Source organism: Mauremys mutica, chromosome 12 (assembly GCF_020497125.1).
Source record: "Mauremys mutica isolate MM-2020 ecotype Southern chromosome 12, ASM2049712v1, whole genome shotgun sequence".
Taxonomy (NCBI): Eukaryota; Metazoa; Chordata; order Testudines; family Geoemydidae; genus Mauremys; species Mauremys mutica.
Window position 1 is genome coordinate 37,112,620 of NC_059083.1, and position 13,319 is coordinate 37,125,938.

The 13,319-nt window shown below is 45.8% G+C and overlaps 1 protein-coding gene across 2 annotated transcripts; it reads left to right on the forward strand.

Annotated features, from left to right (window-relative positions):
* Positions 1-3,777: 3,777 nt before the first annotated feature.
* Positions 3,778-13,102, forward strand: LOC123346256 (olfactory receptor 14A16-like). 2 transcript variants are annotated; one of them, XM_044983554.1, is made up of 4 exons: positions 3,778-3,909; positions 9,081-9,209; positions 10,751-10,837; positions 12,115-13,102. In XM_044983554.1, exons 3-4 carry the CDS (start codon positions 10,788-10,790, stop codon positions 13,100-13,102), a joined length of 1,038 nt encoding a protein of 345 aa, XP_044839489.1. In that variant the 5' UTR covers positions 3,778-3,909; positions 9,081-9,209; positions 10,751-10,787. The 2 variants fall into 2 exon arrangements, with proteins under 2 accessions (XP_044839489.1, XP_044839490.1); XM_044983555.1 differs by lacking the exons at positions 3,778-3,909; positions 9,081-9,209 and adding an exon at positions 9,321-9,347.
* The last annotated feature ends 217 nt before the right edge of the window (positions 13,103-13,319 follow it).

Here is a 13,319-nt window from a genome sequence, read left to right on the forward strand (position 1 = left end):
ATGGTTCCGGTTTGGGAATCTCCCTCACATCCTCAACAGTGAAGACCAATGCAAAGAATTAATTTAGTTTCTCTGCAATGGCCGTATCGTCTCTGAGTGCTCCTTTAGCATCTCGATCATTTAGTGGCCCCAATGGTTGTTTAGCAGGCTTTCTGCTTCTGATGTATTTGAAAGGTTTTTTTGCTATTGCTTTTGGAGTCTTTGGCTAGCTGTTCTTGAAATTCTTTTTTGGTCTTTCTAAATATATTTTTAAACTTCATTTGCCAGAGTTTATGCTCTTTTCTATTTTACTCATTAGGATTTATCTTCCACTTTTTAAAGGATGCCTTTTTGCCTCTCACTGCATCTTTTACTTTGTTGTTTAACCACAGTGGCTCTTTTTCAGTTCTCCTACTATATTTTTTAAATTGGGGCATACATTTAAGTTGAGCCTCTATTATGGTGTCTTTAAAAAGTTTCCACGCAGCTTGCAGGGATTTTACTTTTGATACTGTATCTTTTAATTTCTGTTTCACTAACCTCCTCATTTTTGTGTAGTTCCCCTTTCTGAAATTAACAGCTACAGTGTAGTCTGTCACACTTACCCCTTAGGCCAGAATTTTCAGAAGAACTCAGTTCCCATTTAGACACCAGACTAAATGGTGCCCAGGAAAAATTTCATCTGATAATAAAAAAAGCCTCATGATTCCCTCTAAGTGAGGGAACCAACACAACTCAACGCTAAAGATGACCAGGAAAAAAACAGTCCCATTATTCACCATTCAATCTTTCTAGAGTGTGTCTACTTGCCTGCCATGACTGCAGTATCTGAGCCAGAAGTGTTAAAAAATGTTCCATCAAAACGTTTTCCAATAGAAAATTGCAGGGTTCACTGAAAAAAAAATTCAAAAAAGTCTCTCCTGTGCTTGCAATTTTTCACTTTTTTGTTTAAAAAAATGAAATCTGGAAAAAGAAACATTTTGGCTGAAAATTGAATTTTTAAATGTAATTTAATAGTTTCTGGCAATTTTCAGACAAAAATGTCCAGCTTCAGAATTGTTTTGAGAAAAAGTCAAAATTTTCAGAAAGTACAAATATGTCCACCTACCTCTGTTTTAACCCCTACCTCTTTACTGTATTTATCCTCACCCCATCCTCATAAGGCAGGGCCGTGTTATTATACCCATGATACAGATGAGAACTGAGGCCCAGAGAGAGTGATTGCCCAAGATCACATGGGAAATCTGTTGCAAAGCAGGGATCTCAGCTGAGTCTTCCAGGTTAGAATCATAGAATATCAGGGTTGGAAGGGACCTCAGGAGGTCATCTAGTGCAACCCCCTGCTCAAAGCAGGACCACTTCCCAACTAAATCATCCCAGCCAAAGCTTTGTCAAGCCTGACCTTAAAAACCTCTAAGGAAGGAAATTCCATCACCTCCCTAGGTAACCCATTCCAGTGCTTCACAACCCTCCTAGTGAAAAAGTTTTTCCTAGTATCCAACCTAAACCTTCCCCACTGCAACTTAAGATCATCACTCCTTGTTCTGCCATCTCCTACCACTGAGAACAGTCCAGATCCATCCTCTTTGGAACGCCCTTTCAGGTAGTTGAAAGCAGCTGTCAAATCCCTCCTCATTCTTCTCTTTGGCAGACTAAACAATCCCAGTTCCCTCAACCTTGCCTCATAAATCATGTGCTCCAGCCCCCTCGTCATTTTTGTTGCCTTCTGCTGGACTCTTTCCAGTTTTTCCACATCCTTCTTGTAGTGTGGAGCCCAAAACTGGACATAATACTCCAGATGAGGCCTCACCAATGTTGAATAGAGGGGAATGATCACATCTCTTGATCTGCTGGCAATGCTCCTGCTTCTACAGCCCAAAATGCTGTTAGCCTTCTTGGAAACAAGGGCATACTGTTGATGCATATACAGCTTCTCGTCCACTGTAACCCCAAGGTTCTTTTCGGCAAAACTGCTGCCTAGCCATTCAGTCCCTAATGTGTAGCAGTGCATGGGATTTGAATGACTGGCATATCCTTCCTCAGTCATTGCAACATGAGTAAGGGACTGGGACTCAGTACACTTGAGTTCTGTTCCTCTGAGCAGCTGTGTGACCTCAGGCCAGTCATTTCCCCTCTCTGTGCAATCTGGAAAATGTGACTGATGATACCGACCCTGCTTGATAAATCACTTTGAGATCGACTGCTAAATTTTATTTTGTCTACATGTACATGGTGACCAGACAGAAAGCACAGAAGAATACTTGAAGATTAAAGTTGGGTGGAAAATTGGTATCCTGTCCTGCAAGACTTGTCAAGATTTTGAAAGAGACAAGGTAGGAGAGGTAACACCTGTTATTGGAGCAACTTCTGCTGGTGGAAACCACAAGCTTTTATACTTCTCAGAGCTCTTCCTTGGGTCTGGAGAAGAGAATCAGAGTGTCCAAGCTTAGTACAAGAAGGGACATATTGTTACACTAAGAAGAGCACACAAGTTGTAAGAGACCACTTAAAACGAAGTGGATAATTAACATGAAGTAGGTGATTATGGACGCAGACTCCAAAGGAGCTACAGCCAATTTACACATACTGGGCAACTAATATGAATTACAGGTATTCAAAATGTCATGCAACCTTGCATCTGCAGCCCAATGAACCTTTTAGTTTAGTTCTGTTCACAGTAAGAGGAAAAACAATATAAATATTGAGAGAGAAAGAAAGAAAGGAAGAAAGAAAGAAAGAAAGATTCTGGGCCATTCATCCCAACAGAAGCTGAAGATCAGATACAGAAAATCTTAGCAACACTGAATTCCTCCAAAATTCTATCCCGAGTAGAAATGAATCTCTCCATCACCATTAAAAGTTTCACTTGTAATTAATCCCAAGGGGCAAAGAGCTAAGAAAGTGCAGACAGGTTAGGAACTTTGGAATCAGTTTCTGATCAGTTTCACAGGCAAAGAATATGGTTTTGAAACTATGTAGTGGGCCAGATCCCCAGCTGGTGTAAACAAGCATACCTCCATTCAAATCAAAGGACCAGATTCCCAGTTGGAGTAAATAGTCCCAACTGCTCTGAAGTCATTGGAACTGTATAATTTTCCTCTGGCTTTGTACCTGGCCCTTAGTTTTTAGTCTTTGCCTCTGGGTACCTCCTAGTGATCTGCTTGAAGCAACTGGGTCAGCCTGAGCAGCAGGTACCTCTGGTGGCTGCATTCCAAGAAATGCTAGTGCAATGCAAGAGACAAAAATATTTCTGTTCTCCCAGAGGTAATTATGTGGGGTTAATGAAGGAAGGGGGTATTTTAGGTATTGAGGCTCTGGTGCCACTGGGCTCTTAGCTATTGCAAGTTACATGTCTGTGCTATATATTTTATTTCTGCAAACACCTTGAGGGTACCCTTTCAGACTCTGCCCTGCCTTGTTTTTAGTCAAGGGTTCTTCCAGGGTTGCTGCCATCATGAGAGATCCAGGGTGGATGCTGTTTCACCTCTGTGGGCTTAGGATCAGCTAGTGCAGGTTGTCAGGGTGATTTGCTCCAGAAGTGACATCAGAGCTGGGATCACAGCCCTGGAGACCGGATTCAGCTATTTAGCCCCAGAGCAGGGACATTCTGGGCTGTGACCATGTCTGAAGCCTGCACAAGCTGGGATCATCTCTAGAGGTGGAAGGGGCTTTCAGTCCCTGATCCCATTTAGTCCATTGCCTCTCAGCCACGCCTACCTGGGGAGGGGAGTAGGGAGTGCCCATCTGTGGAATAGATCCTGATATGCTAGGAACTGCAGAGAGAGCCAGCAACTCAGGACACACAGCAAGGGGACAGCAAAGGGCTGCTGGATAAGACAGTGATAGATAGATAGATAATGTTCAAGCAATTCTGATGCCTGCGAATCGACCGCATCACAAGCTGAGTCAAATTCCACAACGACCAGCACAGTAAGTTTGCTATTTCAATTACATATTTTGGGGCTATTAATATTTAAGAACATAAATGTGAAATTACAATCTGAACTGTTAAATCTGGTCTACATTACCATGCTATGTCAATCTGAGATACACTACTTATGTTACATAAACAATGTAACTTCAGTTGACGTAGCTTAAATCCACTTACCACGGTGTCCACACTATGCTATGTCAAAGGGAGACACTCTCCCCTTGACGTATCTTCCACCTATCGTTGAGGTGGATTACCGACGTCGACGGGAAAGCGTTCTCCCATTGATGTAGTGTGTCTTCACCAGACCCGGTATATCGATGCCGCTGCATCACTTAAGAACTTTGATAAATTCTACTGGGTACCTGTGTCCATCTTTAGGTGCCTAAATCCTTTTGTAATCTTGGCCCACAGAACTTACAGAAGCTGGGCTGGAGTCAAGATACCCTGCAAGAGATCCTAGGGCCTGTGTTATGCAGATATCAGACTAGGGGATTATATTTACATTTTGGCTTGAAAATCCATGAATTCTTGACATTTTGCCTCTGGGCCTCTGCCTCTGAGCTGTTTAGGCCCCAGGGAGTGAGTCCCTGCAAGCCCTTAGAAAATAGACACGGATAGACAGCCTTCTACCGCGTCAGCCCTCTAATGTCAGGGAAGCTCAAAGTCAGCTACACGCAGCTCATATACAGAGAGCATTAGGTTTCAATCTAGTTCTGTCAGTTCACTCTCAGAGTGAGGGGTGAAAGGGCTCTTACATAGCTCTGTCTTTGGCTTCTAGATACTACAGTGGTAGGGAAATGGGAGATAGAAAAATAATGATCAAAGAATCCTGGTGCTGGAAGATCAAATACATCTCAAGTTGGGGAAAAATCTACAGTGAGCAGCACAGTAAATTCATTATTTCAATTAAATATAGTTGTGGTTTAAGATACAGAGTAAATGTAAGACACTAAACATAAATTATCATTTGGACCCTTTAAGGCTTTTGCCATTAATTAAGTCAGAGGGCTAGAGCCAGTCAGAGAAAAAAATCAGTGCAAAACTTTGCATCAGATACCCAAAATCAGAAAAAAATCAGGATTTGGGAACCAAACATGTATTTGTTTTTAGCAAAATACTAGTGTAAAGTGAAAATGTTACATCGCCAACAAAAGAAAATTGTGGTTCTCAGTTTAAAAAAACTTGTTTCAAGTATAGCAGAAATTTTACCTGGACATTTTTAAAAAACAAAAATGGGCAGGAAATCTCTGACTGTCCTTAATTGGAAATTGGGCATTAAACAAAGTTGGGAACCACTATTTTTATATTTAATAATACATCCATTTCAAACCTGTTTCTTCTATTGCAACTGTGTTTATTTCTGTTTCAAAGGAATAGTTATGGAAAGGTAAAAAAACCAGCACAGTAGCAAAAACAGGATAGCAACAAAGCCTGCAGATTGTGTTTTGTACACTCTAGCACCTGTAAACTGTAAACTCAGAGTCAGCTTTGCACCAGCCACCTGAAGCCTGTCTATCTCAACCCTGCCCAAGGACACAGAGGAAATGAAGGGGAGAGCATCAAGACCTCCTGCTCTAGCCCCATATCCTCTGTCCCACACTGCTGCCACCTGAACACCAAAGCTGTAAACAGGTTCATAGAACATACACATAGTAAAACACAGCCCCTCCCTAACCAAGATCATAGTCCTAGTAGACAAGGCAGTGAAAGTGGGGGAGAGGAAACAGAGGCACGGAAAGGGGAAGCGATTTGCCCAAGGTCACCCAGAAGGTCAGTGGCAAAGACAAGAACATAACCCAGGTCTCCTGATTGCCACTGACCTGCACAGCGCAGATATGAAGGTAGAGAGGGAAACGATAAACTATAGCAGTAACAGAGGGATGCTCCTGTCCCATAATTACACAGAGACACAAGTGCAGCAGGTAACAGGGGCCATGAATCAGTCTGTAAGCAGGTAGCTGGACGTCTCTGCACAGAACTCAGTGTGGAATCATCACAGATGAGCTGGTGCTCGGGCCATTGGGTATGTCTGTGTCGTGTTTCCCTGGGAAGAGGGGATCAGGCTGTGCTTCTGGTTTAGAAGCTTACTTTCCTGTCCAAGTTGTTAGCCTGCTGTTTGTCCTAAGAAGCAGGGACGGTTCCAGGCACCAGCACACCAAGCACATGCCTGGGGCGGCAAGCCACAGGGGGCACTCTGCCGGTCGCCGCAAGGGCGGCAGGCAGGTTGCCTTCGGAGGGTCAGCTGGTCCCGCGGTTTCCTCGGACCTCCTGCAGGTGGGCTGCTGAATCCGCGGGACCGGGGACCTCCCACAGGCAAGCCACCGAAAAGATCCCGCCTACCGTGCTTGGGGAGGCAAAATACCTAGAGCTGCCCCTTCTAAGAAGATATGACTAGAAGGGACCTGGGTCACTGAGTCCAATCCCCTGCTCTCACTGGCAACCCAGTCATATAATCCCCATCCTGAACTGACACAGCTCAGTGTTAACACCAGTTAGGTTGTTTGTCCCCAATGGCTCCTATTGGGAGGTTGCTCTGTATCGTCCCTCCTCCGATGGGGACAAACTTTCTTCTCATTTCCAAGCTAAATTTACTCATGGACAATTTATCCCCATTACTTCTTGTGTTAACATTCTCTTTTAGCATCAATAGCTCTGCTCCCTTCCTCATGTTTATCCCCTCGATGTGTTTATAGAGAGTGATCATAACCCCTCTCAGCCGGCATTTTGCTCAGTTAATTAGCCAAACTCTTTTACAGGGCCGCCCGGGGGGGGGGGGGGGGCAAGAGGGGCAATTTGCAAGAGGGGCAAGCACCAGCTGTCACTGGGAAACGTTAACTCTGTGTTAATAATGTTTTTTGCCATTTTATTTCCTAGTTTTTCAACAGAAAGGAAGCTTGTTGATTTGAGTTAGTGGTCATTGTGGCAGCTGTAGGTGGCCATGGATATGGATGATGAGTGAAGTAAAAGGCTCTTTTAAGAATCATCACATTTTTCTAGAAAGGAGCTGTATTCTGTGCACTACTTGGTCATTCTGGGTTCCCCTCAGCTTCACACCCTGAGCGGCTGCGCTTCCCCAGACCATGGCACACATCGGGAGGGGTGATTAGGGAGAGGCTTAGTTCCCCCTCCTGTCAAAAGGGAAGGAGAAAGGCGCCAAGGTCACAAAAGAGGGAGAGGGAGGGGTATCCGACACCATAAATGCATCGCGAGCCCCCTGATACTGGCACACACAAGGGAGGTGAGTGTGGGGCTGTCAGGCGCCCTGCCCCTCGTTCTAGTACTGGATCCAGCAGCGTAGGAGATAGACACACAGGTGCAGAGAGCGCTGATGGAAACACAGCTCGGTGCTGTGCTCGCTTTATTGTTCACGCTGCAAAACTGGACCTAACAGGAAAGTGAGGCTTTGCACTGGGGAGGGAAGAGAACATAGAGCCCTCTGAACGTTGAAAGAGACAGGACATCACACCCCTCTGTCTCCCAGTCCCCCATCACTCACCCTCATGTCCCCTCTTCCCAGTGTCCCACCCCTCATCTCCTGACCCCCAACCCATCTCCTACCCACCCACCCTATTAGTCCCTTTCCCCATAACCTCCCTCCACTTGCTGCTCCCCAATCCCTACTCCCGCAATTCCCACCATCTCTTCCACCCTCATCATCTTCCTCTCCCAGCAGGTAAGTGTATTTCAAAAATTGTTTCATTACCATCTAAATATCCTGCAGTGCCCAGGCGACATTTCCCTACAGTTAGAAACCCTCAGACAAAGCCAGGTGCCTCCTTATTCTTAGGTTCAGATTTCGGCTCAGGGTTAGAACTGAACTCAAAGTGCCCAGATGGCATGAGGGTTTATCAGCCACTACTGGACATTCCCCCTTCAAGGACTCACAGTCTGTGAGCCAGAGGTAGCTTTGAACCTGTTCATCCTCTCTCCATGCACGTGCTCAGCGTAATCCATTCGGTGTGACTCCAAACCCTTTGAAGGCTAACGGGCCTAACTGAAAGCTAAACCCTTTGGCTAATAACGCTGTCACTTTATTTCCTCCAAAGAGCTGGTGAGTGGCCCTTGAGCACTGGAAATGCTCCCTGCTGTGCAGATCTGAGCCCTGGTTTGTTCTCTGTCTGTGCACAATAAATCAGCACCAAAAAACACCAACGTTAAGAAAAGTTAGAAGTGACTCCTTTGGAGTCAATAGGGCTGATTCCCTCTCACTCACCCTGGTATAAATCAGGAATAACTCCTTTGTACTGAATGAAGCTGATTTCCCCCTCACTCACCCCAGGGTGTTACAATGGAGTATGTCTGGTCTAAGGAAGAGGAGATTCAGGTCCTTTGACTCCAGTCCCTGCTGAGGTGTGGCCCTTCTGTGTGGTCCTGGGCCGTTCAACCCCAGAATCCCCTGGGGCATGGCCCTTCTCTATGAGGTGCTCTGCCCTTCAGACCCCACTAATCGCAGTGTCTCCTACCTCATTTCACTATCCCTCTGCCCCCACTCTGTAAACTCCCCATCTGGTGAATCTCAAGGAGCACCCACTGATATCAGAGTGCCTGCTGTACGCATCAAGGACAGCATGACTAGATACCAGGAACGGGACATGCTGGGGTACGATGGGTGGGAGTGTCCAGTGCCCTTGGTCTGACTGGGGCCAGCAACAGATGCTGCACTATCCACAGCCTGGAACAATAGTGGTGGGATGGGGAGATCTGCCCCCAGTGCAGCAGCTGCCGCATTGTCTGCCTGAGTCTGAAGAGGGTCTGAGACAATGGCTCTGGGAGAAGGGAACTGCCCCAGGCATCTCCATGGCATTTGAATTCCCAGCACCAGTGCTCTGGAGCACCCCAACAACCCCACCAATGCAGGGGGCTCTCTGTGCAGGGGAGGGGAAGAGCGCAGCAGTCCTGACCACCTCACCCTAGCAGACACATCCTGGCTGGGGAGGTAAGGATTGTGGGGACCATGACTGCCCTCTGCCTGTCTGTGGGCACCTAGCTGATCCCAAGGGGTTGGGGGACAGTCACCTGCTCCTCTTCTGGGACAGAGCAGGGTCCCATGCCATTGTCCCAGCCTTTTTTGAAGCCCTCTCCACCTCCATGCATGGCCCTGGAGTGTCTGAATCCAGCCCTGGGAGTCAGCAGAGCTTTATGGGAGCAAATGTGCCTCTTTCCACAGGCTCCTGGGAACAGCCCAGCTCGGAGCTGTGACTCTTGGAGGGACCACCACCAGCTGCTGAAAATAGAGGGACAGGGACCACTCCCAGTGGACAATTCTGCACTGATCTCCATTTCAGGGAGGTTCCCTGTGAGTTAATGGCTGGTTGAAGACCTGCACCATGGCAATTTAATTCATTCTCTGATCTAATTTAACCACGAAGGCTCTCGTGATCCATGCCAATGTCTCACCCCGCTGACCTTTTTGTCTCAGCAATACCTTGTGGAAGTGAGTTCCCCAGGTTAGCTGTGTGCTGGTTGGCAGAGGCCACCCTGGAAATACTGTTCAGAAAAGGGGCTTGGCCAGGAAGAGGAAAGAGGAGAGTGGGGAAGGAAGGAAGTGGTGGCCAGGGCTTGCCAATGGGGAGAAGGAGGAGAGAATGGGCAGGTGTTTGGAGCCAGGGGTGAGTGGCTGTTTCCTGGAGCTGGGGCCATATCAGGGGAGTGGGGCTAAGCAGAGGAGAGAACTGGTAGGCAGAAGAGGGGACTGGTGGGCAGAGGGGTTAAGCAGGGATCTCTGAGGAAGCTGAGTCAGGAACTCTGGGTGAGAATTGACTCGGCCATGGGAGGGGGAATCTCAAAGAACAGGGGCTGATAGGGTCTGTGGGGTGGGGGTTTTGAGAGGGGTCAGAGAACATTAAGGGCTGTGGGTGTTTGCTTCGGGGTCTGGGTTAGGTGAGGGAGAGGGAGAGAAACACTCAGAGTCTAGGGTAAGATGGGTTCAGTGGGTGAATGATGGATCATCTCTAAATAAATGTTTCTTTATAAAATTTTCATCCAGTCTTAATTATTATCCCACAGATTTTGGTAAAGTGAGGCACAAAGAGTTGAGGTAACATAGCTGCATAGCTGGGCTTCCATCACAGGAGTTCTTAGCATCTCGACCTTCTTTCTCTAGACACCAGGCTGTCCTAGTTATCATTACAGGCTGGGATTCTCAAGGGTATCTAAGGGATTTACGAGCCCAAGATGTACATGCCTTACTGCCATAGGCTCCTTTGCAAATCCCAGGCACCATTTTCAGCAATTCAGGGGAAGCCCAGGCCTTGGAAGTTAACGAGAAACACAGGGCCAGGATTACAAAGGGGTCTAGGGACCTAAAGGAGGAGATAGCTGCCTATTGGGATTGACAATAGCATCGCATCTAAGCAGGTTAAGCTCCTCACTCCCACTGAATGACCATGGGACTTAGACACCTAGCTCATTTAGGAACATTGATAAATTCCCGTAGGTGCCTGTCTTCATCTTTGTGATCCTGGCCCACAGGTAACACAGAAGCTGGGCTGAATTCAGGGAACGCTGGGGGAGATCATAGGCCTGTGCTATGTTAGGGGCAGACTAGAGGATCAGAATGGCTCTTTTGGCTTTATCACCTAGGCACCTATGCACTTGCCTGTGGGCCTGTGCTGCTGAGCTGTGCAGTGCTCCAGGGAGTGAGTCCCGCTAGCCCTTAGAAAATAGACATTAATAAATCACCTTCCCGCAGCATCTGCCCTTTAATGCCGATGATGCTCAGTGCCAGCTACACACAGCTCATCTGCAGAGCCAAGAGGTTTGAGTCAAGTTCTGGCTGAGCAGTCTCAAAATTGAAGGGGGAAAGGATTCTCAGATGCTTGTGCCTTTTGCTTCTAGATTCTGGTAGATATTGACCAAAGAATCCTGGTGCTGGATGGCTGAATGGATCATACATTGGGAAAAAAATCCACAAAGATCACCACAGTAAGTTTTCTATGTCAATTAAATACGTTGGGGGATCAACATACAGGGGAAAATTAAGATGACAAATATGAATTACAATATGAACTTGTTAAGACTTTTATTCTCAATTTAATCAAATACCTACTGCTGATTGGAATTTTTCCATCCTTCAGGAAAATTTTGACTTTTAACTGAAAACCTCAAATCCATTTTTTTTTTTGCAGTTTTTGGCAAATGAAAACTTTTTGCTGAAAACTGGATTATTTTTATCACAAAACCAAAAATGTTTGGGTTTTGAGTTTTCAATTTCTTTACAAACCAATCACAATATGTTTGGAGAAAAGCAGACAGATTCTGACATTTGTTGCTGTTTAGCTGAAAACCCGCTTTCCATTAAAAAGAACACAGATGAAAATTTCCAACCTGCCTTAAACTTCAAATAAATTGGGGAACATTAATATTGCCTGATAAGACCTTAATTTCAAACCATTTATTCTACTGCATCTATGTGATTTCTCTTCCAAAGGGATAGTTGTCCTAGTAGACAGAGCAGAGAAAGGGAGGGAGGGAGGGGAAACAGAAGCAGAAAGAGGGGAAATAACTGGTCTAAGGTCACACAGCAGGTCACTGGCAGAGACAAGAGTAGAGCCCAAGTGTCCTGCACTGCACAGTGCAGAGTAAATGATACAACATGGTGACAGAGGGATGCCGCTAGTCCATTGTTACACCCAGGCCGAAGTGCAGCTGGGAGTTGGTGCCATAAATCCACCAGGCACAGAAGCAGGCCATCTAGGCAGGTTTGGAAGCAGGCAGCAGGCCATCTAGGCACAGAGCTTGGCGTAGAAAAATCACAGATGAGCTGCTACTTATGATGCTGGGTGAGTCTACATGAGAATCAGGCTGTGTTGGCATTTTAGTCTATCCATTTATGGCCAACCTGTGAGCTTGGTGATGGTTGCAGTAGAGGGACCTTCTTTGGAAGAATTGTTGGGTTTGGATTGTACTTTGTTCCATCCTTCATAAAGATTTTAACAGGCCACATTTTGGGCCAAATCCTCAAAAGGGGTAAAGTAACGAAGCTCCATTGACTTTAAATGAGCCGACCCAATTTACACTAATGTGATAACGTGACTGATTGATTGTCAGAGGTGAGCAGCACTAACAATATCTCATCATTGCAAGTGACGAGTGCTGTGAAAGTTTGACATTTATATAATGAGATATTACATAAAAAGGAATCAGGGCCATTCCCACTGTCATTCTAACTCTGATCATTGTCCTTCTCATTCCCCCTACAGCCATCACACAATGTTACTGAGGAAGAAAATGTCCAACCAAACCACCATGACCGAATTCCTTCTTCTGGGATTCTCTGATGTTCCAGAACTGCAGATTTTACACTTTGTGGTGTTTCTAGTGCTTTATCTGGCATCCCTACTGGGGAACCTTCTCATCATCACAGCCATAGCCCTCAACCATCAACTTCACACCACCATGTACTTCTTCCTGATGAATCTGTCCATCCTAGACCTCGGCTCCATCTCTGTCATCATCCCCAAATCCATGGCCAACTCCCTCATGAACACAAGATTGATTTCTTATTCTGGATGTGTCGGCCAAGTCTTTCTTGTCTTCTTCTTTGCTTCAGCAGATTTTGCCATACTGACCATCATGGCATACGACCGATATGTCGCCATCTGCCAGTCACTGCACTATGAGAGAGTGATGAACAGAAGAGCTTGTGTCCAAATGGCAGCCAGTGCCTGGATCAGTATTATTCTCTACTCTGCAGTGCACACTGGAAACACATTTGCAATATCTTTCTGTGGAGGCAACATGGTGGATCAGTTCTTCTGTGAAGTCCCCATGCTCCTCAAGCTTGCTTGCTCTAACTCAGACCTCAGTGAAGTCAGGTTTCTCATCTTTAGTGTGTGCTTAGCCTCAAGCTGCTTTGTTTTCATAATTGTATCATATGTTCAAATCTTCACCACAGTGTTGAGAATCCCCTCTGAGCAAGGCCGGCATAAAGCCTTCTCCACCTGCCTCCCTCACCTCATTGTGGTCTCCTTGTTTATTTGCACTGGGACCTTTGCCTACTTGAAACCCACCTCCAGCTCAACCTCAGGTCTGGATCTCATGGTGGCTGTTCTCTATTCTGTGTTGCCACCAGTGATGAATCCGATCATCTACAGCATGAGAAACAAAGAGCTCAAAGGTGCACTGAGTAAACTGATAGTTTGGAGCTTATTCTCTAAGAATAAAATGTCCATGTTTCTCCATCAGTAACAATTTCATTCTGTGTTTCTTTATATAATCAGCTGATGACATTATTGCCTCACGGAGAAAATACTGTTCAATCTGTTTATGCAGAATTGGGTATTTACACTAGGAAAAATCCAGACAAACATGACTCAAGAAAAAAGGAGTTATTATAGGTTTACACCAATGTAAATATGATTGGAATCTATCTTCATATACTGCTATCCACCAGCATACATAGGCG

Coding starts and splice junctions, on each gene's coding strand:
- LOC123346256 (XM_044983554.1), top strand. CDS start 10,788: ATGGCTGAATGGATCATACATTGGGAAAAAAATCCACAAAGATCACCA. Junction 10,838..12,114: donor AATCCACAAAGATCACCACA/GTAAGTTTTCTA, acceptor TTCCCCCTACAG/CCATCACACAATGTTACTGA.